This window comes from Lingula anatina, chromosome 3, assembly GCF_051362555.1.
Source record: "Lingula anatina isolate TDL-2025a chromosome 3, LinAna3.0, whole genome shotgun sequence".
Taxonomy (NCBI): Eukaryota; Metazoa; Brachiopoda; class Lingulata; order Lingulida; family Lingulidae; genus Lingula; species Lingula anatina.
The window spans coordinates 24,992,245-25,019,294 of record NC_141769.1 but is presented as its reverse complement, the minus strand read 5'-3'; the positions used below and the strand labels follow the sequence as shown (position 1 = coordinate 25,019,294).

At 35.1% G+C, this 27,050-nt stretch overlaps 1 protein-coding gene across 1 annotated transcript; it reads left to right on the top strand.

Moving 5' to 3' along the window:
* Window positions 1-3,063: 3,063 nt before the first annotated feature.
* On the top strand, window positions 3,064-18,662 carry LOC106174604 (LIM/homeobox protein Awh). The gene is made up of 6 exons (XM_087009313.1): window positions 3,064-3,499; window positions 6,211-6,392; window positions 7,593-7,804; window positions 10,933-11,073; window positions 11,434-11,616; window positions 17,582-18,662. The coding sequence occupies exons 1-6, from the start codon at window positions 3,383-3,385 to the stop codon at window positions 17,668-17,670; spliced, it is 924 nt and encodes a 307-aa protein (XP_086865439.1). The 5' UTR covers window positions 3,064-3,382; the 3' UTR covers window positions 17,671-18,662.
* Window positions 18,663-27,050: the final 8,388 nt, after the last annotated feature.

Sequence of the window (27,050 nt, the reverse complement as noted above, 5' to 3'; positions counted from 1 at the left end):
CTACCATGGCGAAGGTAGCTAGGGAGCTCACAAACATGCATCAACACGTTACTAACACCTTTTGGCATCTCAGGGGCGGATCCAGGATTATTTGAAGGCGGGGAGTGGGGTCCGCGGATTAGAAGCCGACCCTCCCTTGGCGTGGGGTTCGGATCCCGCGAACGGTGCCTTTGGTACGGCTTAAAACTATGAATTTCAAGAGGGGACATTGGTATGATTTTTCTCAGAAATAGAAAGGGGGGTAAGACCCACCCTGCCCCCCCCCCCCCCCCCCCAAATCCGCCACTGCATCTTGTAATGAAACTTTCATAATTATGTAATAAAAACTTTTTATATCGCGTTAATAATACATTTTCTACAACCATAGTAGGTGTACAAAAATGTTCTGTTATGCAAAAGTTTTCATTGGACTTTACAACAAATGTTAATTTTCCTTTTTTAATGTCGCACTTTTTCAGGCAATTTTTTTCACACAAATTACTTTCAATCTGTAGAGCTATCTTTGTTTTACGCAAAAGGTTTCTGGAAGGTTGTATTGCGTAAAGTTGAAATGCCGGCAAAATTACAGATTATATACCAATTTATGGAGCAACTGTACAATACAAGAAATGTAACTAAACGGAATATTCCGTGCTAAACAATCTGAACAATTTTTTTTACAACAATTAACCAACGGTGACCCCTACGGCTACGTTCTTAATATCCAGTTTTATCTGAAGACCTTTAAACATCACTTCATTTTTTTTCTTCTGGACAGTTGCACTGTGAATAAAGCAATGATAAAAAATCCTAGGTACTTTTTTCTACTGTTGCAAATGGCTGATTTCTTCATGATATCTGCCCAGAGGATAACAATTTTATCCAATGAAAAAGCACTCAGAGAGCGCAGACCTCCGCCAAGGCAGCAAAGTCTCCATCCAATGCCGTTTCACCCCTAAATTTTCGATATTTTTTATTATTGATTATTTATTGATTATTGATCCGGATCACCACCAAAAACTAATCACTTCTAAGTTAACCCATTTCTGACCTACCCTGAAAATTCCATCGAAATTCATCCATAACTTTTTGAGTTATGTTGATGACAGACAGACAGACAGAAAGACAGACGAACAAACAGGGGTGAAAACATAACCTCCTTGGCGGAGGTAATAATGTTGCCCATACGATAGCGGTATTAATATATCCAGTGCTAATGAAACTGGGTCCAGGCTATTTCAGTATTTAAATATTTTAAAACTGGAAACTTAAAAGCTTTCAATCTCTCAAGGGTCTTATTTATGTGATCTGAAAAGACCTTGAGTGTTTAAATAATCTCACTTTTAATAACTATCCACAGGGTAGTCTTTGGCATCGCTTAACATCGGTTTTTCCTTCTTGATTCTGGCACCAGGAACGAAACAAAATGAATAGATATCAGGTCAGATGTTCAGAAATACTCGAGAAGTAGGTGCTTTTACATCGGACATCTTTGGGGTGATATTTTAACATGAACATAGACTCATTCCCAATGAAATTAGCGTTCAACTTCGCGGGGACTCTCGCTGAATGCAATCAGTTGCACAGATGTAAAGCCGCAGACCGGTTAAAATTGTGCTCGGTTGCAAAATGCGGCGAAACAAGGCGATGTACGAGACGTTAGACGATGAACGAGATACTAGTACATGTACATGCAGATGAACGAGGGTGGGAGCGTCCGAATCCGGAGCCCCACACCCACCATCCATTTTGATAATAGTTCACACTTTACCCGTTTGAACTTGTGGGCGTACGTTCACCGTACATTGAACCGCTTTTATTAAAAAAGGAAGAAAATATTGTGTGTTGTTGTCAGGAAGACCATCGGGAAGTCTACATGTTAGTTTCCTTTCAATCTCCCAGTTCGAGTTTGTCGACAACGTCGAGATGGACACATTACATAACCTTTCACAACTTGATAGGATTCGAACAGATGTGCTCTGTAGGAGTGAGAATTTCCATTCAAATGGCCATTTTGTCAAATGCAATTAACGTTGTGATAAAGGGGACAGGAGAGAGTCTTTGCTAAATAACTACAACGTTGCCAGAGGGAGTCCTACTACTAGTAGAAAGCATAATCCAGAAGTTTAATAATAACAATAATATCTTATTGAGCTTCATTGGGTACACAGTGTTACATTTGTCATATCTCTAAACTAGAAAACGCAATAAGATTAGAAAAGATACGTTAAGTCACTGAAAACGACAACGTTCTTTGTATCCTGATTTCTAGCTAACACCGCATGTGTTGTGTTTGACACTCTTTAAGAAGGGCTTAAGTGCTGATCTTTGTAAATATTGATTTATGTGTGTAGCGGGTAAAGGGTTATGTGCCTAGATTTTGCGTATACTTGGGCACGTTGTCTAGATATCTTTATGATGAGGATCTCAGTGAACATATGCTTGTGCGGAAATCAAAGTTTCTCGACTCGTATCCTGACTGGAAAAAAAAACTGAAGATAGTAATATTAATAAATAATAATGATGTACCAAATATTAAACATTAGCTGAGGTCCTATTTCACAAACCGCTTCGTAGTTGCTGAGATAAAACCGTAAGGCCTGTTTCACACTATTAGACCAAGATTAGACCCTGCCTGAGGGAGGGGGAGGGGGGGTTATAGTTTAACCCTGTCTCAGAGTAAACCCAAAATTGTATTCGTAATGCTTGGTAGCCGCATTAAATTGTTTCCAGTCCGGTCGAGGAGGGTGTTTATTTCTGATTTTAAGTGCTACATGTACAAGCAGTTTGTAAAGTCAATGACAATTTATTGAGTATAGAATAAGCCCCAGTTGGCAATTGCAACCATCAAATAACACTCAGTCTTATCAGTTCGGGGAATCCTAACTTCTTCAGATGTTCTGAGGAAAATAGCTGAAAAACCGAAGGCACGACACACGGCAAGACCACGCCTTGATATGCTAACCGTAACAGATGGCACGCGTCTTGATCATTCTGATTGGTTGTTGAAGAATAGTGGGAGGAACTGTGATGACGTCGAGGCGGTGAGCTCGTGAGAAGACATATTTTCATTTTGAAACAAATCTGGGGGCGAGAAGACTTCCCGAACCAATAGCTGTTCTTGATTCTCACTTTTTCACACAATGTTATGAGGATTAAAAGACTTAAAAGCAGATAGAGTGAAGGCCGCATTTCATAACTACAATATTGCAGAGGATATTTAAGCGCTGCGTCGAGGTCCGGTAGTGGTATTACAGTCAGAGCGCTCTTCACATAGAGTCAACTTAAACGGTTACCCAAGTACTTCCTCAAATATAGAAAACCTGTGCTGCGGGAATTTCACAGGGAACGGTTGTAGTTATCTTGGATATTGCATAAAATAAAATCGTGCTGTTTTTCGAAAATGTCCGATGGCGATTCGAGTATTTCGGGAGATGTTGACGATCAACAAGGAGATATGGACATGGGTGGCTCCTCAGGGCAAGACGAGGAATCGCTGTCACCTTTTAGGATATTTAAAGTAAGTGCCTCTTTCCTCGTTGTCTTCTTAAAATTAATTATCAATAATAAATGCCAACAATAATCTCCATTGCAATGAAATCGGTGGAATATTTTATTTCGTTGTATTATTCTGCGTTTGTTCTTTTTTGCTCAGTGCAAAAATAAATGGCAGTGTTAAGCTGTTTATGAAAAAATAAACTAATTTGGAATGAAAGTAGATTGTCTAGGTATGTGTCTTTTACTCAAGCATTATGCTAGATGGTGTCAGTCAAGAGAAATCATTTTCACAACGTTTAAACGCGAATTGGGCATAATTAAGAGAACTCGAATGAAGATTATATTTGCGAAACAAAATATTTTACAAAATATATTTCATAAAAATGTGGTCTAAATTCGATACCAAACATCAAAATACAAACGTGTCTCAAGCGTCCAAGCGTCAATATATCAATGTCAGATGTAAGCAGGTCCGATTTATCAATAAAGACGAATTTGGTTAATTCTGCATGGTGTTTAGATTTTGAATTTTTTGAGAGAGGTCAAAGGTCAAAGGTTCTTTAAGACCAGTTGTATCACGGTCTCACAGCGTCGTCCAGCACGAAAAACTGGATTGTAGTCTCAAGTCATCCTTACGGCTTATGGTCAACACTTGATGGTTAATTATAAGGTACATGTATATTGGTGATTTATTTATTTAGTGCACAATCGATTATAGCAATTTTAACCATGAAACAACGGAAGACTTTTTGCATAGTCATTCACCGGTTGTTTTGCCAAATAAAAAAGCATTCGTTCTTGCGTGCTGTAATCTGTATTAAATCAAGAAAATAAAATAAAAAAAACGAAATATCTAAACTTGTGCCTTTCTTTCCCGGCAAAAATGTTTACCGGAATAATCTACAACGGTCTGCTCACTGAGCCTCTAAGAGGCAACTTACCGGTTCGTAGTGAATGGTTAAAAAATGATAAAGGAAGTTTATATGAGTTTTGAAGTATCGGCGTTCGTTTACCCTCCATAGGTTTATGGCATATCACGTGAATATTAACGAAATTTGATGATGAGTAACCTATGCAATTAATGTCTCAGACATTGCGCAGACATTTGAAATACCGAAACGATGCTTGTGAATTATGGATACATTCGAAATGGCTTACTTGAGTAATTTAGAAAGAATTTCTAGCAGTAATTTCCCACGGTTTAAACGGTTTTACTTTTTTAAATTCTTCGTACATGGAAAGTGCATCAAACATTAACAAGACCACATATTAATTTCAATATATCACATTTATTTCATTTGATACTTACTTAATGTAAGAAGACAGTGGGATGCCACGGTTATCTATCATCACGATTTTAGTATGATCGAGCTTAAAACTTGATTTTCAAATTCACCTTTTTGTTTACTATTTTCTCTACTGAAACCGTTATTTCCTCGTTCGAACCTGCTGTTATATTGCCAAGAACAAACGTATCTGTGTGGTGTATTTCTATGCCCTATCAAAATGCATTTTGTATAAATATAAAGTGAGCATGCACTAAAATGATATTGTTAAAAATATTGTGCTAGTTCTTATTTTTTTATTATGTGTTTGAAACAGGTAGATGTTCACTGAGCATAAAGTACATTGCGCTAGGTTTGCGTTGGAAGGTCAGACGCTCCACTTCTTGGATTGCGTGCAATTCGTTCATTTTTACCTGCGCCGTTTGTGTGTCTGTGCGTCTGTCCGCTATTTGTCTACTGTTATTGGCAAAAATATAAAAGGATTTTCATGAAATTTTGAAATATTTCAGACACTGATGAGAGTTGACCACGTAACAAATGAGTAGATTTTGCTGGCCGTCTGGATTGTCGTCTGGACCCGTTTGGTTTCGTTTGTTAGCAACATTCTTCAAAAAGTAATGGGTGGATTTTGATGTAATTTACAGGAAAGATCAGAAATGGGCTAACTTAAAATCGATTAGATTTTAGATTTTGGTGGTGACCCATTAATTGATTAATAGATTTTAAAATTAAAATTAGAATATTAAGTGGTTGGAGGTCTCCATTTTGTGAGTGCTAGTTTCATTTTCACTGAAAATCAGTACTGAAGTACTTATGCGGAAATGGAGAATAATGAACATGATTGTTATGCCAACGGTGGGTCTGTTATATCAAGACCTCAACAGTTGACATTTACCGTGACATTTACCGTGACATTTACCTCACATTCTCACATTCATACATACATGCATGCATTCTCTCAGAAAATGTTTTCATAAAGTTTTATTCTATCTTAAAATTAATAACGTTTGTCTTGAAAGAAAAATATCCTCAAAGGTAAATTTTTTTGTCGAAAAATAAACAGTACATTATCATATTGGCATTTTCAATGTTTCTTAAATCGTTGTTTTATCCCAAAATATCATAAAACCCCGACGTACGGCTTAGCGTGTGAGAATGAAGATGAGAATGTTCGTATCTTATTCCCCTTTTGTAACCGATAAAACATATGTGAAGTATCCCTTTTCAGGATATCCATCCCTTCAAACAACATTTTTAAAGGACACATGGAATTACGCAAATGGACATAAAACGTTTGTTAGAATGTGATCATAGACTATCACATCCATTCGCTTGTTTGTTCAGTAATTCATTTTCATTCACATATGTATTAATTACGTGTCGTCATTCCATTTGTTTTTTCCCTTTCATTTATTCATTCATTCATTCATTCATTCATTTTTTCTAGACGAATGGTGATATGTGTTACGAATGCAGGGACGAAATCAACGACCAGTACATCTTTCGAGTGTGTGGCCGATCGTTTCATGCCAAGTGCCTGTACTGCTCCGTCTGCCAGTGTCGGTTGGATCACCAGCAGACCTGCTACGTGAAGGAGAATAGCCTGTTCTGCAAGCAGGACTACCTAAGGTAGGAGTAGGATCCAATAAACACGTGTTCTGAGAGGCCCCTTGAGGTTAGCGGATCCTGTCAGTCTAAAAAAAGCATCCGTCCCCTTTTCCGGGGCTCAATCTACATTGAGGCATTAGGCACAGTTCAAGATGACGTCCACAGTCTACACGCTTATCAACATTACAATACTTGTAATTATGAGAGGCAATTTTTGACGCAGTTGAAGTGCAGATTGGGAAATATTTTGCTGTATGCATATATGAGTCTTTGCTATTTTATATGTATCGCTCTTGATTTTATTATTTGGCTCTGTTATTGTTACATGTACCCATCCGATGCCCTTAAGTTAACCGAAGCGTTCTTTTAGGCTGTCATCATTACTGATATTAAAACCACTCTTCTGGTGTTGTTTCTAAGACACATATCCTGTTTTGGCCACCGGAAGAGGATGTAAAAATGTTATGCAAAAGTTTGAGCAAGAACTAACTTAACGGAGAAACGAAGGAAACAGTTCCCTTGAAAAAAATAGTGATTTGGCTTTCGATCCTCTTAGGGAACCAACTTACATGCAATGAAAACAAATTTAAATGGATGTACATATATTTAAGGAATTTCGTTGCTATGGAACATTCACCATTGTTTTTAGATTTTGCTTTTATAAAAATAAATTCACTATCATGTAAGTAGTATATTTTTTTTACTGTTGATATGTATTTAGATTAATATTAAGGGAAAATTTTTTCTCGCACTCACGAATCATTGCTCGACCCGTCTCTGTACTTGGATAAGATGGTTTACTGCTATACTTGGGTGGGCGGCTACGCGTTAAGTTTGCTTTACAATATAAGTCAAGGAACGCCACAAGAGCGATCAGCCTACAATAAATGTTGTTCATATCCCTTAATGACCTATGATCACTTTTGAGATTGCAAGTAATTTTATCAATAAACTAAAAATATTGGCATACAAATCAATAGCCGTCGTAACGTTACAGGATTATATTTGCTCTTGTTTTTAAATTTGTCAATGCTTTTTCTCGGAAAAAAGTTTTAATTGCGTTTGTGAATACGTTAATTGCGTAATTACTACTAGTTCGCAGAAGTATTTCATCGTTGGTTGTACACATTATCATTAAGGGTTTTTTTTTTTTTTCAAATCAAAAACGCTCTATTGGTGTTCTAATGACTAAAAAAAAAGATGAAAATATATATTTTGCAGGCGTTTTGGTGCTCGTTGCGGGAAATGTAACCGCAACATTCAGTCCAACGACTGGGTCCGTCGGGCCAAGGAGCAAGCGTTCCATCTGGCCTGCTTTGCCTGCGATAGCTGTAAGCGTCAGTTGTCCACTGGAGAGGAATTCGCCCTCCACGAGGGAAGGTTGCTGTGCAAGGCACATTTCTTGGAACTGTTGGAGGGAGGGGACGATAAAGGTATGTTCACTTTTAATTTATAGTTATTCGGCATTCTTTTTTTTTTCGATTTGGCATTTCATGTAAAAAACTTCTTCGGCCAAACTAACTTATACGATCTTCTCTTTGCATTTTACAGCCTCTTTCAACTACTTTTAGGTACAACGCCATGTTTTATATATCGTACATCAAACTGCATGGAAGACAAATGACATTATGAATAACAAAATATCATACTGAAAACTGACACGCTTTAACATTTTCCACCTACTGATTTCCTTTCCTCCCTTGTCTTCCTGTACTGTTATTAACATATTAACACGCAACTCATTATGCTCTACATTTAAAGAAACATTGTGCTGAGAATTTTGCGTTTTATGAAATATTCACATTCTGTGGACTGATAATGTTAGGATCATCCGTCCAAGTGAATGATCCAAATTTAGAGGTTTTATCATGAATTACTTTGGATATGTTGAGAAATCAAAGGAGGTAAAATTAACACGTCAGTCTTAGCATCGGTATCCTTAGTATCAAACCCTAATATTTATGTCTTTCTTAACCACACGAAGAATTTTCCTCCTACCTTCAAGTTCTTTTTTTTTCATGAAAACTATTATACTAAAAATCAATTTACATAGCAGTAAATCAGCAGTATAATATTACTTGATTTACAAATGACATACATACAGTAGAATATGACTTTCAAAGACCGACCATGGCTACGTCGTTTACTGAGAGGTTTTAAAGTCTGGTAATATGTTTCAATCACTTGACTCATGCCCATGCAATACTGTTAGGGTTTGAAAGTAGAAACCCCTCTATATAATCCTGGGGCCGCCCCGTGGCCACGGAAGTGCAGGGGCCTTGCTCACGTGCGCAAGTGTCTCGATTCCATGACCCCTTTCTCGAAATAGAATCGGTTATGGAATCGAGACACTAAACGCACGTGCGCAACATAGCGAACCTTTCGAGATACGGAGCCCAGGACTCCTTCTGGACAGCGGCTTTTTTTTAGCTATACTAGGATTATAGAACCCTAGATAAAACTAGAAACGACACACCCTAAAAGTGATAACAAAACAGACCAAGATAATTTACTTAAGAAGCGTTGAATATTTCGAACATTTTGTCCTTCTCTGTAACTCATATTCTGTTGTTGAATATGCACACATGTACGTGTACAGACTGCTTGTGAATATGACTCTGTGAAGTCATATTTCTAGTGGGACGTTCGCTGTCTCTCTTGTCGACTGCCACGGGTAAAATTGCTTCAAAATCTGCAGTCTGCTCAGTCCACACCGGGATTCAAAAATTTAGATAATTTGGTGAGAAAAAAAAAAGATTGTCCAATTTTATTTATTTCAAGAACGATGAAGCCGTATAACATTTCACTGTCAAGATAAAAATTCGAGGAGTACGGTTTATATGGAACTTGCAAGTGTACTTAAACAGTGCTATTTGAAGACTTAAATATTTCAGCCTGCACTGTTTGCTAGAAACCTCTTAACCGTGCAATGTATTTCAAAACGCTCTTCGTGGAGATTTAATATGCATACAATTTGGATATCATTTTGGCAATATAACGTTAACGCTGCCTCATTTTTGATAGAAATTTATTAGTATTTTCTTTATATTAAAGGTTCTGGCACGGCATTGTAGGCCGGATTGAATCAATTCCCTGCAAATGCCCTTAAAGTTAATTTTTGGCCGCGTCGCTCTACTAATTTATGTCAAGTAGACGGGTATCGAGAAACGTTTGTTACTTCCAGAAGAAGATAAATTTGATTACACAGTTAAACCTGTTATTGGCAAATGTCATTGGGCCAAAATCGATACGATTTAAATCAATTATCCAGCGCCGTGATTTCTTCTGAGCTGAAAATCCCATCTTTGGACCCCGCCTATTGACTCTTTGTGCCCTTAAATGGATATTTATAAATTGTCATAATGTGGGCATCGAGCCGGGCTTAATTTCTCAATGGTGTGGCCCTGAACTAATATACTGATCCTTTGTTATACTTGCCAGTCTGCTGACAAATGTGATGTACTTGAGGCAGCCAATTTCTAAAAAGAATCTGGGCTTTGAATTGCCCCTAGAGCTTGGCACATATGTTTAGTGATCTTTAATAGGCTTTTAATAAGCACTTTCTTTCACAGTGAAAAGCGCATTCGTTTTGGAACGGAAACGTCTATGTACAGTGGAGAGGGTTTTGACAAAAGCGCGCTTTAAAAAAAAATCTAAATAGTTATCAACAGGAAATCCATCACATTGTCTCCTATGTGAAATACGCGCGAAGTACGCAAATTATCAAAAAAGCATGCGTTATAAGGTACTTCAGATAAGAAAATGGTCTCTTCTTCTTTTAATTTTATTACACGGTAAAAGAGACTTGACCTGAAGTTTCTGAATATGAGATTTGCGAAACAGATGATTAGGCTAAAAGTTTGATGTTAAAATACCACACCCAGGCGTTCAATTTCCGGCATATAAAAACGTCATCATTTTATCAAGTGTTTTGGCGAAAACGGTTTCGTGCGATTTTTATTGCTGAAAAATTCTCATTTTTTAAGTGAACAGAGAGTGGTCTGTCCTTAGTGCTTGAACTATCTTTTAATATTGAAATAAAATTGCTATATTTTCCCAACACAGTTTTCTTCTACAATGCTGCTGTGACCAAGTTATTAGAAATATATTTCAGATGTTACCTCTTGTGCTATTATGCAATCGTTTTCATCTTTTAGAATGTAATTCAATTCCATCAGGTGCATTTTGCTGGAAAGGGTGGGCCAAAGAGCGAACTGGACAACCTCTTCCAATTTCGTCTTTGTGCTCTTAAACACTTCTCGTTTGTACAAAGTATCATTATACATACCAGGCTATTTTCTTCCATCCTCTTCTCTCTTGAAAAAGAAATAAAACCATAAGCATAATGGGCGTCCACTTCACTGAACTAAGTAATAGAAGTGTCAAGAATGTAACTAAGGATAAAGCACGTTAATATCCTCTACAATTATCAACATTATATTCTATAAAATTGTTCGAAAACAAAAAAAAGGATAGTTTCAAAGTAAATGATAATCGGAAGGCGTATAATCATCAGTGCTATGTTAATATTTTCATTCAAGTAATTTTATATCATTTTTAGAGTATGACCACGTTGCTAGAAATAAAGTCAAACGCGTTCGTACAACTTTTACCGAGGACCAACTGCACGTGCTGCAGGCCAATTTTGAGGTGGACAGCAACCCAGACGGACAAGAACTCGAGAGAATAGCTCAGATAACTGGTAAAATATGCATACCTGTTTTCCTATTAAATATATTGCAAAATGGATGCATTTATAAAGGATAATTACTTTAATGTGTTCTCCTTGGCAGTCAAGTCAGACAGACTAAAATTTGCTATTTTTTCTTTGTTAAGTCTCTTGTGTCGTTCGTATTTGTCTACTAAATAAAACGTGTTTTAAATGTTGCATATGTCATCGACAATCAAATTAGCAAAAAAGGATGCTCGTTTATCTAAAAAATGTAAAGGTTTTAATCTGTTGTATTTTTCTGGATTATGTAGTTTAGATTTTTCATCTCTTACAAGAAAATTTACAGAACGCAGATCAAAGCCATGAGAATATTTCCCTTACATTTTCCAGGATTGAGCAAGCGTGTCACACAGGTTTGGTTTCAAAATTCTCGAGCAAGACAGAAAAAGACGCAAATGTGCGGAGCCAAATCACCATCGGACAAGAAAGAGACAAAGCCGAACATAAGTAATAACAACAGCAGTAAGCACAACAACAACAATATCAATAAGAACGACATCGAAGTAGAAAAAGGTATGTATGTTTGTATGTATGCTTGTTCTGATTAACTATACACTTATCTTTGGTGTTTTTATCACTACTGAAATCCCTTTCTCTAATTCTATTCCTTTCCCTCTCTCTAAACTCGCATCTGAAATAATTTTCTTGCTTACATTAAAGCACTTATTTAACCATTTATTCTATTTTGAATTATTTTGATACAATAATTTTCAGTTAATTTTTGCATGATGTTTTTAGTTGTGATTTCATCTTGAAACTAGTCAGGCGATTTTCTGTTATGAATGTCCAGTTTTTCTGACTATTGAGAACTCGGACTTGGAGGAATAACAGGGACAGTTATTAATTAACGCTTTGGATGTTACGGTAATTAGCACGTAGCTGTCCACTGATAGTGAGAAGCATGTCTTATACCAACTGATTAAAAATTCAATACAAATTCCCACCCGTGTCATTTTTTCTGGACATCCAACGTAATAAAACAATGTTAGCACTCGCCGTCCTTTCCTTATATTGAAGTAAGGAAATTAAACTCTGGCCTTTCTATTTTACGACTGTTTGACCATAATTATTTGCACTGAACCGTGCTATCTCAGTCATTAGCCCCTAGGTGATTTAATTAACGTCAGACACACACATATCTTGAAGGGTGTAATTAAGATCTGATTTGCATTGTTTTTTCCACTAATGGGCTCGTAATTTCGTTATCGTATCTAGATCAATATATATCTTTACTTAGATAGTATAATATCCGTGTTTATAATGGAAATTGATTGTTGTTTACGTGTTACATAAGCCAGGTATCAGCTGGCCCACGGATTACACTTTCCGTACTGTGGGAAGGAATTCCCCGTGGCCCGAGCTTGGAAATCAATACGACGTGATTGCTCGCATAGATTCACTCACCAGCAGAGCAATTGTATCTACATGAAGATTTTATTGAAACTGAATCATGGCATATTTGTGATAAATATTAATATGCAAAAGGTTATTCGTACCCTTTTTTCTATTATAAAGAAGCCTGCATTCAGTAAAGAAACATAGAAGTTGTCGAGAAAGCAAAACTGCAGATGTAATCACATTCTGCGCATTATGCAATAATATTGTGATCCGAAAACCGCAGAAGCGAACGCAGTCGATAATGTTAACCGACTAACCAGAAGGGGAGAATGCGTGCTATAATTGAATTATAAGTGTAACTGTCATCGAAATATCCTGAACATTCCTCATGGGCTCAAATAAGGTTCATTCGGTACATATATAGTGCGAGTAAACCAAGCAAGAAAGAATAGACGAATACGTTTTACAGGCTGGCCTATAAGCATATACGTGAACATTAGGTACAAACAGTGCAAATCCTAGGGATTTTTTTTTATCTATCTATCTAATATAAATGCTATAAGATTCTCTTCTGTATCATATCGCTTGGTTAAGGCTTGACGCAAAAAAAAAAAAAAAAAGAAAAAAAAAAAAAAGAAAAAAAATTTTAACCATCAAGGAACAGTGATTCCATTTTAAATTACAGTATTCTCTTTTTCTCGTACTATGCGAATTGACACAATATACACACGTATTTTGTATTGCATTTAATTGTTTTAGGCCCCCTTTAGTGTTCTTCAATATATTTACTATTAAATCCTATATCTTGGAACAGTTTTGTTCTCGCGAGAAACAGTTTACAGGTCCGACTAATTAGAAAGATATTTACCAGAAACTATTGTCAAGACGAGACTAGCTGTAATGTTATAGAGAAAATCACTCGAGGATATCACAAAAAATCATATGTCCCAAATCCTTCAACTTAGTTTCTCTTTTGAATGTGGGGAATGAAAAGCTCTCGAGTGTTACATGGACACTCGTATAAAAGCACATAATATATATCAAAATTCTTTCTATTAAAGGGATACCAACTGTTTGTTTTTGCCTGAATTGGATTTTCCAGGAGTAAACGAGGATCTTCCCAAACTTACCAAGAATCTATGCCGACATGCCGGTTTGACAAATTGGGTCTTATCAGTCTGACAGAAAATATAAAAAAACTAAATTTTGTCAGCCACTGCAAATAAATGAGACGCAAATCCTGAAAAAGTGCTTAAGGATACTGCCAAAAAAATTATTTACTGCCTTACATACATTCCTTTGGATAACAGACAAAATCTTCAGTGTTCAGCGACTAAATCAATTAACATTTACACACTTTCTTCTTACGGGTAATGTCATAATTTCGATTTCGGGGTGAGAATGGAAAATGAGTTTTTAAAATTTCTTCTTTGCCTGAGCAACCACGAACATTTTAGATATAATTTAATGACACCCGCCAGAGATTTTTCTTAAAAGCCTCGGCTCGGATTTTATGTTTGATAAAGCAAAATAATGCCTGTGTTTAATGAAAATTTGTAATTAGGGGTTCATAAACAATAACAAAAAGGTTTAAACCAAAATGGCGGCACGGGGGTAAAGCTCATACACTTGTAGTCGACGATGTAAGTTTTTGTGATAAAATTTTGTTCCTCGATGAAGTTATGCGCCATACCGATTGATATCTCACCTTAAAATAGAAAGGTGGGTTTCATTGACGATTAAAACTTTGAGTCTATGCTTATACATAGTATTCTTAACGTAAGGATTTTAGTGTCCTCTTCTATGAAAAGGCCTACATCACGCATCCCTTAAAAGCCTAATCTTTCTGCCAATTTTAGCTCTGATGCACAAACTCAGCTTCCAGTTTTTTGCTAGTAGCACCAAAAATTTAATTATAAGTTAGCTGAAACATTGTAAACGGTATGCTTTATAACATTTAGTGGTATTTAAATTTGTCTCGTAACAAAGATTTCAAAATCCACAGCGGCCATCCAAAATTTTGTGGTCACTTGGCCAGTTATAATAACTTGATTTGGGACATCCCACAAAAAAGTGAACCATTGAGACATGCCAGTGACACATTTTTTACATTATTTGCATGTTTTTGACTTGTCAGACTGTTATATTCATTGTTAAATACAACGGCAAAAAGTTAAAAAGGTCAGCCAATGTTGGGCTATTGTCGTTCAGCTAGAATTTCCGTCAGCACCTTAAAAGTCTCAAGTTGCCACCTGTGAGAATAGTATTATCTGTATCAAAAGCCATTAGTTTAAGCTATAAAAGAAGTGTGGCGTCGCTAAGTATTGGTAGCAAGTTCGATCTAAAAGTTGTATTACTTCGATGAAAATATTTTTCTTTTAAACGCTTTCCATATATTAAGCTGCACTCTCAAGAAGAAAAGGTTTAATTGCTCATTTTGGTATTAACGTAAATATTTTACTAACTGTCCAAACTTAAGGCTTGTCCAGGCTTAAGCAGTTGACACCAACTTCATTAACTAAGATCACATATTTATAGCTTTGTAAAACAATTCTATAATTTCCAATTAATTTATGTAATTCACAGAATTTGTCCTGCACAAAACCAAAGCACTGGGTTTGGATATAATTGTCTTTTTTTTCCAAGATTTGAATCATCCTTGAAGAACTTGACCATATGAAGTCAACGATACAGAAGAAACACTTAGTATAAATATAAATATTGTTTACAGAAAAAAACTTTTTGGCAGCTTGGTGAGGTAAACGCCAAGTAATATTTTTCGCCGATGTATTTTATTGGCAGAATGAGGTCGGATTTAGTTAAGAACACGTCGGTTTTCTTCAAACTGAACGAGGCACACTGAACAGTGAAATGACGAACTTGTCTTGAAAAACCACTGTATGTTTGCTGCGTAACCTTTTAAAGTTTGTTAATGTATGGATGGCTATTATATATATGTATATAACCATTAATAAGATTATTAGCCTACGTTAGCTATATGTGTATGGGTTATGTATGCGTATATCTAGTGTAGGCTAATAACCCTATTAATGCGAATCGCTTCACTCACAGTAACCATTCATTAGCAAATCTTGAAAATACACAGGCAAACACACATAAAAATAACATTTTCAAAGAAAAGTTTCAACTTCATTTTTCAATTGTATTAACCTGCTTATTGATCACATTTTAATCTATAAATCAAACCCTCTTTCTGATGTCTGAGCATGACCTTTGTTTAAGATAAAATCTTCTGATGAATATATTTATTTATACTTAAAATGCACGAGTCCTTCGTCGAGTAAGTTTGAAACTGACGAAAATAGGAGTAAGAACAGAAGACATCAAAACTTTTTTAAAGGTTGTCAAGGGAAACATTTCCAAAGACGTCTGAAGAAAAAAAAACGTCCAGAAAACATATCAAAATTTTGTTATAAGAATTTTAAAGGTAGGCAATCTTAGGAAGCACCTTCGGAATTACCTGGAGTCAGATATTGATATTTTCTCAAATGAACTTGGTCTTGATGGAACTATAAGCAAGGTACATTTTTGAATCGCGCTCAGTATATTCCTAAAGGGCGAGTTGAGTGGCGATCATTTAAAGGAAATGGGCGAAATTGGTTGTAAATTACTTCCATGTGATTTTTTGTAAAAATGTCAGAAACGCCATTAAAAGTTTTCAACTTCGTCTCTTTCAGGTATGAGGTCTTATTACAGGCCTATATAATTGTTCATATCTTGCTTCAGCTTCTGGTATGGTGAAATAGGGGTAAGATCGAACCAGTTACCTTGGGGCAAGTTGAACCATTTAGTTTATGGTACCATTGCCCATTTGGTATTTGGTGAAGCCATACTGCGATTTGTCCATGGTTGGTGTATTGTTTGTAAATGTATATCAAGAATTATATACTCCTACCACAGCATGGTGAATGGTTTCTGTCTGCATAATAATGGAAAAGAGAGACTGAGAAAACAGTATGCAAGTGCCCAGGAGACATGAGTACAATGGGGTAAAGCTCCGCAACGCTTCTCTCTGGCAATGCATCATTTAAACTATGGCAGCATTCACAACCAGTTTACCTGCGGACTTACTGATCTGCGGATCAAATATGGCCGACCCACTTGAAAGCTTGCCGCATAACCACTTGATAGACACTCTTTAGATTCCTCGCAGGGATCAAGCGGCATTCTTTCAAAAGTGGGTTAGCCACATTCGATCCGCGGATCTGTTAGTCCGCGAATCAATTTTGGCTGTGAATATGACCTTTACTTTTTTCATTGTGACAGGTATGTGATAAAGGCCATCGAGGAAAACGTTTTGAGAGTCAAAGGTAGTACCATGCAGTAGAGTATAAAGTAAAGCATTGACTTATAACGGATAGTGTTTGTAAAAATCAAAATGTGGAGTTCGAGTTTTTGTGGGCTTTTTGGGTCAACTCTACATCCACAAAAGTGTGTTGATCACTGATTCACGATTTTGGCTTTTTCACTGTATACATAGTATAATGGTTCAACTTACCCCTTGTTATTCTGCTTTCGTTCATTAACGTGTTCATGAGTCGCGCTGTGATCCAAGTCAATAAAATTATTTATGGATACTTAACTTAAAGACTATTTAATTAAGCCTTACAGAATCCAGCGCCTTGACTTTTATTCTTCGGTTTTCGACGGAAAGTGAGTAGATATTTGCAATGTTCACGTTTTACTTGAAGTCCGAGGGAGGTAAGGCCTAATGTAAAAGGTAATGGGTTATTAATATAATAACAACAAAAAGGGCACCTTCTAAACGACACCTAAATTAATCTGGCACCAATAATAAAGTGTCTATTAATTAATGGTATCTTTTTCAATTTTTAATTTCTTCAATTATATAATTAAGTTCTATTTGAATATTTTCATCTTCCGTACATTAGCATGCTACGCTATTTTTTGTTTCCTTTCTTAAAGTTACGATTTTAATTTCCAAACTACAATTAATGTACACTAATTTGCATTTAACCTTGTCGTTACATTTTAAAAATTACACACTACACCTGCAGACGATACGAAGCGATTCGCATTAATACGGCTTTTAATTAACAATTAGCAGAAACATCCTTAAAGGTCCGTACATATAACTTGTTATTACTTTTTTCTTCAGATTTTGACCTTGACCTTGACCTCGAGAACACGTGGTCATCCGATGGTTGCCGAATCGATATTGAAATGGATTTGGAAATGGGATATTGAGTCGTCTGTCCATGTTGTGTCCATTTGGTAACTTTCTATACGAAATCATCGGTTATCGAAGAGGACACAACAACAACAGCAACAACAACACAACATTATATACATAATACCAGCAAAAAGAGATAGGGCATGATAGGGGTAACGCAGAAAATTGCTGTTATTCTTTTAAGCTTGCCATTTTGTATGTGGCAAGTGTTGAATTAAGATACATAGGTTCAGTTATATTGTGCACGGCATGTAAATGTATGGATTTTTTTTTTTTTTTTTTTTTTTTGCACCGTTCAAACTTAAAGGTACGCTGTACGCGTTTGAACATTTTTCAAAGTCAGTTTTTAATGTCTATATATCCTGCAATTTTTTTATTATTTCCCATTTCAGAAATTAAAAAAAAACTATAGAAAGCCTCAAATAAAAGTAACTGACGTTTTTAGCTTCTTCTGAAATGAACAGGAAGACATGACATTCAAATCGACGAGAAAAATCCATTCTGTAGTTTAAACCCGTATAGAATACCTTTAAATTTAGACATTTCGGGACGGACTCAGGGTTCCGGGGGCTCGGTTGATTGGATGATTAAACAGTTGATTTTGGAGCTCTTCAAAAAAGAGTATAATAAATCTAAAGACGTATAGAACGACTGGAGGGGCTTTTTCAGTGTGAAGAGATGTTTGGGCAATGAACGTAAAAACATTCCCCCATAAAATCCTGAATCCGCCCCTGCATTAGTATACAATGTTTAGGCCTACATGGAAGGACTAAGTGCTAACTGTGGGGGCATTATTAACTTTAATCACTGCGTACCTTGACTCAGACATGAAAGAGGCCACAAATGGAAGATCATAAGTAGTTAAAATGTGGTATGCATTTCGCTAGCTTTTATCGCAAAACAATTCAATGTCATTTCGACGGTCATTGAAGTCCAGAGGGTGGAATAGCTGTTGTAACCTTTAAAATGCATATATTATGCTAATGTGCAATACTATTTGTTCAAAGTATTAAAATAAAAAATATCCATTGGTTTTGTATGTAGAAAAAAATTGAAAAATTCTAATTGATCAAATTTAAGTTACGGTAATGGTAGTCCAGTCTCTCATTAACTTTTACTGACCGGTTTTTACTGTAACATCTTCAGATGAATCTGGGCACGGATTTAATTTATATGATGAACTATATTAGATAGGCTTATTTAATGAAGTACACTTCTCTTCCATGTTGATGATGCACATATTGTAACGTGATATGATTAATATTATTATACTTATTTATTATTACGCTTCAGCCCAAAAAGGTGACATCACATTGTATAGAACTTTCATCTTCAGTTTTCATATTACGCTCACGACACGTAGATCACAATGATATTTTAAGTTGATTAGTGGACGACAAAGAGGCAATTCGTCAGATTTTAGCATCAAACTGGAATTCATCAAGACTATTGAGTTCCGAACTCAAATATTCGCGTCAAATTCCTTTTTTTTAAAAACCCTCATTTCCTGAAATTGTCAAGTGAAAAAAATATATGCATTTATTAATGTATACATCTCTTGTATATGCCCCAATTAATTTGTTCCTGGAGCAAAAAACGGTCATTTTGAAACATTAGTTCTAACACTATTTTAAGAAATTATCACATGTATCCTTTAATAAGATGAAATGAATCAACCGAGCTGCCTCTTTGACTGCTAAATGTAGGAAAGCCTATATTTAATGCACGCATGTATTCGCCAAGGTTTCCCTTCGTGTTCAAGGTTATTAAAAATCATCGCCCCTCTTTCAGAGTGCAGTACAAAAAGCCTTTGATTGGATTTTCAGACACAACGTTAAAAACACATTTCCTGCTTTTTCATAAATGTTCTTGGCCTAATTGGAGAAAAACAATCAACAGAAAAGGAGTTTCATTTTCAACGTAAAAAAATGAAGTTGGAAGTTAAACCTTGAACAAAGGGGAAACATAAGAATGGGAATGCAATGGGAAAATCTACGTATCACAAAAGGAGACTCTCTAATGCTAAGCAATCGATTGCTGACTGTCTTGCTCAGCCAGCTACTCGTCTGTCCTTATGGTGGAAATGATAAGTTTCTTGATTTAGCTCCTTTTGACAATTTAGTTGCATCACATTAATATATATCTTATGGCCATCGATAGAGGCTGTGGTTTGTGGTATTTCTACAAGTAATTCATTGTAAAGATTAACAATATAATGTATATATAGATATATTTATAAATATTTATTGATAAAATTGTTGACACTGTATATGGTATATGGGAGTATTCCAAGCATAAAAGAAACGGACTCATAAATTGCGTTTAGTGAGTCAGCGAAGGAAAAAATTTCCCGTGACAATTTAAGAATTTGCAATATAAAACTGCATTAGACATCAATAGACTCATCAATTAATTAAATGAAGCTGTCCTTATGCGAAGGCAATCATTTGTAAAGCAAAATTTTGCAACATTTATGCGTATCGTTAATTGTTGTAGACAAGATTATTATCACTTCTCGACCCATTGCACCATACATGTATATCTTCGGTAATTGCTTTTCAAATTTAAACGATATGGATGTGAAAAAATCACTTCTAAAGGCAATGTTTTGTTGAAAATACTTAAAACTATCAATATTGTATTTTTCAAAATCCATTCAAAGTCCATTTTTATGAGTAACTAATAATAATCAATCCTGAAAAAGTCAGATATTTGCAAAAGAAAAATTGTTTGAAAATTTAAAGTAATTACCGTATCACTTTCAATCACAGCCTCTACTATTTAAGGCAAATTTCAGGCAAGTTTCTAAGGCAAATGCTTGAGTCCCAGTGTACAAATTTAAGTTCATTATTAACATTGCGAACTATAGATGTGTAACATGAACAAAACACATTTGGTAATGGATATTTTATTCAGCGCCGTAATAAGTGTTGATTTTATGTTTTTACCGATCCAGTTATGCACCTAATTGTTAACTTATTGTCTATGATTTATGAAAAGATGCCACATGGGGTTTTCTTAATGCCCGGATGTTCTCTAGCGTTTATTTTTATTTGATTTCAGTTTAAGGTGTTGTTACTTTTTATCAGAAATATGTTTATTAATGTTGCAATTGTATTTATTGTTTCATCTTTATTGTTAACCGATTGAAGAAAAAAAGGATTTAATTGCATCAATATAACTTATTTATTGCTGTGCCTAGCAATGATGGTGCTACATGTAATTGGCATTATGCCAGAATTCTTTTCAATATTGCCTTTTGGCAGGTTATATTTATTTTTACATGGACATAATATCTGTTTTAAAAAGAAATCGACTCTTAAAATGTATGAAGTTCAGTAACAAAATGTGCAGTTACAGCGAATTCATTTTCTTTTAGAAAAGGTATAAAAGATTAACGAACTGATTTGGCTTTCACAAAATTTTGAAAATATCTTGATTATAGTCGGGCTTCTTTTAAGTGCGTGTTTTCAAATCTACTAATTTCATTTCTTTTCTAGTCTTCTCTAGTTAAAATGCTCGATGAAGGACATCAAAATTAGACCAATTGAGAGGACTAATTTAAAATCCTGGCCATGGGGAAATGAACGGTGTAAATGCGTTTTGTAGTTCCTACATAGTATCATAAGTGGAGTTTTGTTTGGCAGAACAGTTGTTTACCTATTTAGTTTCATTTTGCTTGTGAAACTGAATTTCAATTTAGTCTCAGCCAAAACATAAATTTGCATAAATGTCTTTTAAATTTTTTCAAAAAATAAGAACCACAAGTTGACAAAAATTACATTGATATTTAAATGCCTTGATAAGACATCTGAAATAAAATATTTTTGTTCCGTGAAAATTTGTTTTCGGTTTATTCAGTTCTTGGTCTTCTTAAGTTTCGCCATTCATTTGTCAGTTTCATAGATGTGATATACAGGTGTATATATATATATATATATCAAGCTGCTAAGAATCGCCCCTCTCTCTCTCTTAATTTGATATGCTGTTACTTATTTGAGAATGCACAAACAGTTTTAACAGTAAGAAAGAAAAAGAAGGTCAATTTCGGCGCAATCGCGTCTCATAATAAATTCGCTGTTTTTAAGATGCATATGAAGTCAAATTTTTGTCACAAAAGCCAACCAAATGCCAGCATTAAGTTTTAAATGGTTTAAGTAAGAGAATTACCAAAGACATTGTTTAATTTTACCTGAAAGTGATATTTGATTGGATATATCTGCTACCTTTCTAAGCTGTATATAAATGGGGCCAAAAAGTAGGTGAGATAAGTAGGTTAAATTTAAAGAAAGGAGCAGTTTACAGCTCTTTTGTGATTGATGGAGCGATTTATTTGGTATATCTCTTGGCATGTGGAACTTATTTTAGTCGTACAAGATACTAGTATAAGTGGTTTATGTGCATTACTGGGAATCCACGCTCCACTGATGCTGGATTCATGTGTATCTTAAAACAGACAACAAAGAGCTAGAAAAGCATCAAACGCCTTTGTGAAATTTTGTCCTGATTGCCGCTGGGGAACTTAAAGAACCATTTCCCTTATCTGACATTCCTTTTTAACTCCCTTATCCACACACAATGCCGTATTTTTTTAAGTCCACACACAATGAATTATTTTCAATTTTTACCTGTCCTGATCATTCACTGATGTCTTAGTATTTTCGACTAAATTTGCTTTCGTAAAAGTGGACCCTGATTTTATTGAAACAACTCATAATGCACACCTTTCTTTAAAATAATAATAATAATAATAATAATAATAATAATAATAATAATAATAATAATAAAATGAAAAAAAAGAAAAATATGGGAAGTAGCATGTTATTTTATGTTTCTAGGATTTACCATTTTTCATGCTTTACTCGTCAAATACTTGTGGATTCTTCTAGGAATGTTCCTCCCTTAATTATGGCACAAACAAAAACAACTGAATTTCGATAATTTTGCTAGCAACGATTCTGCTCTAAAATAACAATTTAAAACCACCTTCAAGTGTTAAATTAGTTGATAACCTTGCTGTAACCTCGTGTCCTTTGCACATGGGTTTCAAAGAATTGTGTTTGCCTAGGCAATCCTTGCACCTGGAAGCTAAGCTCCTGGAAAATCGCTTGTGGCAGTGCTCATCGAGCAATACATCAGGTTTTTCATGTAATCTGCATGAAGCTCGTGACCCACAAGTTTCAATGCGGAACCATGTGTGGGGGTATATCTGTATTGTAATGAAATGCTGCATTCTGTCGTCTTCATGTAATTCGGAGAAGAACTTATGAATCGGAGTCAAAAATAATTACACGTAATTCCTTTCGTTAAATAAGTTTGGGCAAACTACGTATTTAATGACGCACTGTATATTAACACCATTACAATGGAAATCGGGCTGGAGGAAAGAGCGCTACGTACAAGAGCTGAAATCACCTCCAAAGGAAATGGCAAACAACCGAAGAGGACTCCGAATGAGCTTAAAAATTATGACTTCCATATTCGGAAAAAATATTATCACTTCTTAAGATTTATATATTTAAATATTTAAAAAATGTTCTATCGTGAAAAAATTCATGAAAATTTGTGAGGATTTTTTTTTAAATAGATCTTGCCCATTATCAAACATACAAACCATTAAACATTTGGTTTAAGTTACAGCTACCGCATGTGCAATGTCCCAGAAAACAAATGCACTAAGACAAATGAGAATGAATTATAACTACATTGTACCAAACTAAAGATGAAATTTAAATTATTGTAAGCAGTGATGGGACGCTTGTGCGGCGCGGTTTCAGAAAATAAAATGTGAACTTGATTATGTTAACGCTAGCATATTTTAAAACCTGTAAATGGTAAAAAAATGTAAATGGTGTTATGTTCAAAGGTAGACATACGTTTAAATCACGTCTGTTCAAAAACCTGAAATGAAACAAACTTTCCAACAAGCTTATACTGTGTAGATGAGTCCCCCAGTCGCATTTTGAATTAATAAAGCTATGATTCATCACATGTGTACAATTACTATCTATGTAGTGCTATTTAAAAGCACATATGTGTTTAATCGGATTGATCAGGGGCGGATTTAGGCCGTCTTCTGGGTCTTCTGGAACACGGTCAGATTTTCAAGTTTACATTGTCAGCCATCTAATGTTTTCTGTCGGAAGACGGTCAAAATGGAAGATGGACCAAGAAAGATAATTTGGAAGACTGTCAGAAAATATCTCTGGATCCGCCCCTGTTGATAGCCCTTGTTTGATAGCTAATGTTGTAATGTTGCTTTGATATGTCTACTAATAAGACTGAAGCATCATTAATTTTAAGAAATGTATCGAAGTTTTAGAACAGGCGTCGAGAGACGTACTGAAAAAGGAACCTGGAAATGGTGTTCGAATACAAATTCTAGACTGAATAAATGAATAAGATGAAGACGCCAGAAGGAAAAGTATCAAAAGCGGGGTGAAAATACGCTTCATCTATTTATAATAAAGTTGATATGATATGATATGATATGATATGTAATGATGATTATAATAATATTATACAATAATGCATTCAGTTAGGGCTTATATTTCATGGAATGATCAGTCCATTTAACAACATAAAAAGGCAAAAACTATAAACGGTTATACATAAGAAAGTACTAGTATTAATATCTTAAATCAAAGTTTATTACACTTAACCAATTGCTTTTTGTCGTATGAAATGGATGCTTTATCAATAATATCTTTTAGAAAATAAGTCGCTATTTCTTTTTTTGAAGTTTATATATACAAGCAAATTTCTTGGGCCATTCAGAAAGGAGGGATTGAAGAATCTTAGCCTTAGTGGTAGAATACCTTGCAACAGTGCCCGAGGCAGAAAACGAAAGGCCGTCCTTGACAAGTTTGAATTACCAGCAAGACACCCTTGGTTAATGGCGAGAAACAAACCTCTGGCAAAATATCAAAGTTCGTCAAACACCGCATCGGTGATGACACATAGAGAAGAAGAATGGGCATTGCACGACAAGTCTTAGGAAGATGATTGTCCGAACGGAGTTTTACACATTTTGTTCTCTGTGCCATCAAATTTAGGCTTCTTGACTGAAAGTTGAATATATTTCGAACTTGCTTTCTTATTTTTAAAAAATTGTCTAGGTTTGAGAATAGTTTTAGTAGTAACATTTTAATTTTGAATTAAACAATGTCATACCACTACCTTATTTTACTTGGCCCGAAAAGGAAAAACCACTTAGCTTAGGCCCTACCTTTTAGCAACTCTAATTTCTTTATCACCATGCTGATTGAAATTGAATGTTTTTGGCATTTGGGCAACTGCACAGGAAGGTGCCTCCCTTGAGACACTCTAGAAATAAGAATTAAGGATGTTTAGGATGTTTTAAGGATAATCCGTACACATTTCCTCTTGCCCCTAATCTCACTTTTTTGCCCTTCCTTATCATACGAACTCATTTATGATGCTTGATATTTAACATACCTTAACGAGTAACTTAATACAATTAAAATATTAGAAACATCTTGTAAAAAGGGGTAGAAATCGAAAGAGCACAAAGAGACCCTTGTTATAATACATAATATATAATACAATATAGGAGTAACAATAATCTATTCTTAAAAACAGCACTCCATATGTGACTACTGAACATATAACTGTCTGTCTCCAATTTGTGGCTGCAACTGGTAAGACCCTGGATCCTTGTCTTGGGTTCCTTTCTTTTGCAACATCTCTCTAACACCCCATTTCCATAGATTTTTAGATCGATCTATCCCTGTGGGGAGTCTCACTAGATTACTGTCAGCTTGGCCGGCTTAAGCGTCTGTCCCGCCTACTAAAAGCTGTAAAGGGGTAATTAACTATGGTGCCCGCTCGGCTGACTGCAATTTAGCGTGAACCCCCGGGGAGTTAGGTCGATCTAAATCTTAATCTTTAGATCGATCTAAATCTCTGGGAAAGCACCCTAAATGTGTAGAGTTTGACGGATATTTAGATTTTTTAATAGCATTCTATTGTTTTATAATTGTTAAGACACAATGAACAGATAAATTTATTTCAATTTTGAAAATTTAGCACAATTTTTAAAAATAAACCAATGTAAACGAAGACGCGACTTATGTCAGGTGTACAGTTTCACACAGCTTAAAATCTATCACTCTCTCATGGTTGATAATTTGACAGATTACTTAAAAGTCACCTGAGGAAGGTAGTGATAATTTTAAGCAGGTGTCTGAACATATTCTAAAACCATCAATCTACCTGATATGTAAAAAAAGTTCATATATGTACTGTGGTAATGTACATGTACAGCTTAATCAAATTGTTATGTAAAACATTTGACATTTTTTTTAGATATTTTATAACAAGGCAGCAAAGCTGTCAAATGTACAGACAAAAAGGAGAAAATAATAATGCATAAAATAGGCTACTGTCAATTCTGATGCAATAATACATTATGATTAACTGCAAAGTCAACATCAAATTTTTAGTATGCACAACAGGTAATCCCTATGTATGTAAAAAGTGTAACAAGCATAAGGATTCAGGCCCATGAGAGTTCAAAGTCACACACCTTGAAAATGCAAATATGTAAAAAATGAAATTTTCACAAAAAAGTATTATTTCCAGCTAAAGCTGTTCTTAAGTCCTATGTTTCTTTCCTGTAAGTTTGAGAAGAGTTAGTGAAATGGTCTTCCTTTAATGGTCACTATGGCGGCAATGCCCAAAATAGGGATTTCTTCAATGTTGATACAATATAACATAATTACATAATGCTTAACAGCATAATCACCACCAATCTTTCATAATGCACTGTAGGTAACATGGATATTTAAAAAATGTGACTAGCAAAGGTCTTCAGGCCCATGAAAATTCTAAGTCACACCAATATGTACACATGAGATAACTGGTCTTAAATGAGTCTTTCCATTTTCAACTTCATTTTCAACAAAGTAATCAATTTACTGCCATTTTTATGTCAACTAAGAAAATTGTTGAGATGGGAAAAATATAAATAGAACGATTTGCTTCATTCTGAGATTCTGAACATAGTGAATGATTGAATCTGACAAACTGTAATAATATGGGTTTATTTCCATTTATGACACTTTTATTACACAATACGTACATGGTAACAGGTTTACCATCATTTTTATATAATAAACTAACAATATTGTTAAGATGCAGAAAATGTTAAAAGAACACTTTTATGTATCTGATTAGTTCAATAATGAGACTGTAAACTTGCCTAAGAATCAAATATGAGGAAAAACCACTTTTATATGCAAAAGGTCTCACTTCATCGAAACTGAACCCATCAAGCTTATTTTCAAACTTTTGATCTGTATATTAGTAAGATTGATTACTCCTGTGACTTTCAAGACAATAGGCCTATCAGTTTTCCTTGAAATGTGTTATA

Excerpts from the sequence above, each read along its gene's own strand:
- LOC106174604 (XM_087009313.1), top strand. The coding sequence starts at position 3,383 with ATGTCCGATGGCGATTCGAGTATTTCGGGAGATGTTGACGATCAACAA. Across the intron at positions 3,500-6,210 it reads CACCTTTTAGGATATTTAAA|ACGAATGGTGATATGTGTTA; the intron begins GTAAGTGCCTCT and ends CATTTTTTCTAG. Across the intron at positions 6,393-7,592 it reads TGCAAGCAGGACTACCTAAG|GCGTTTTGGTGCTCGTTGCG; the intron begins GTAGGAGTAGGA and ends TATATTTTGCAG.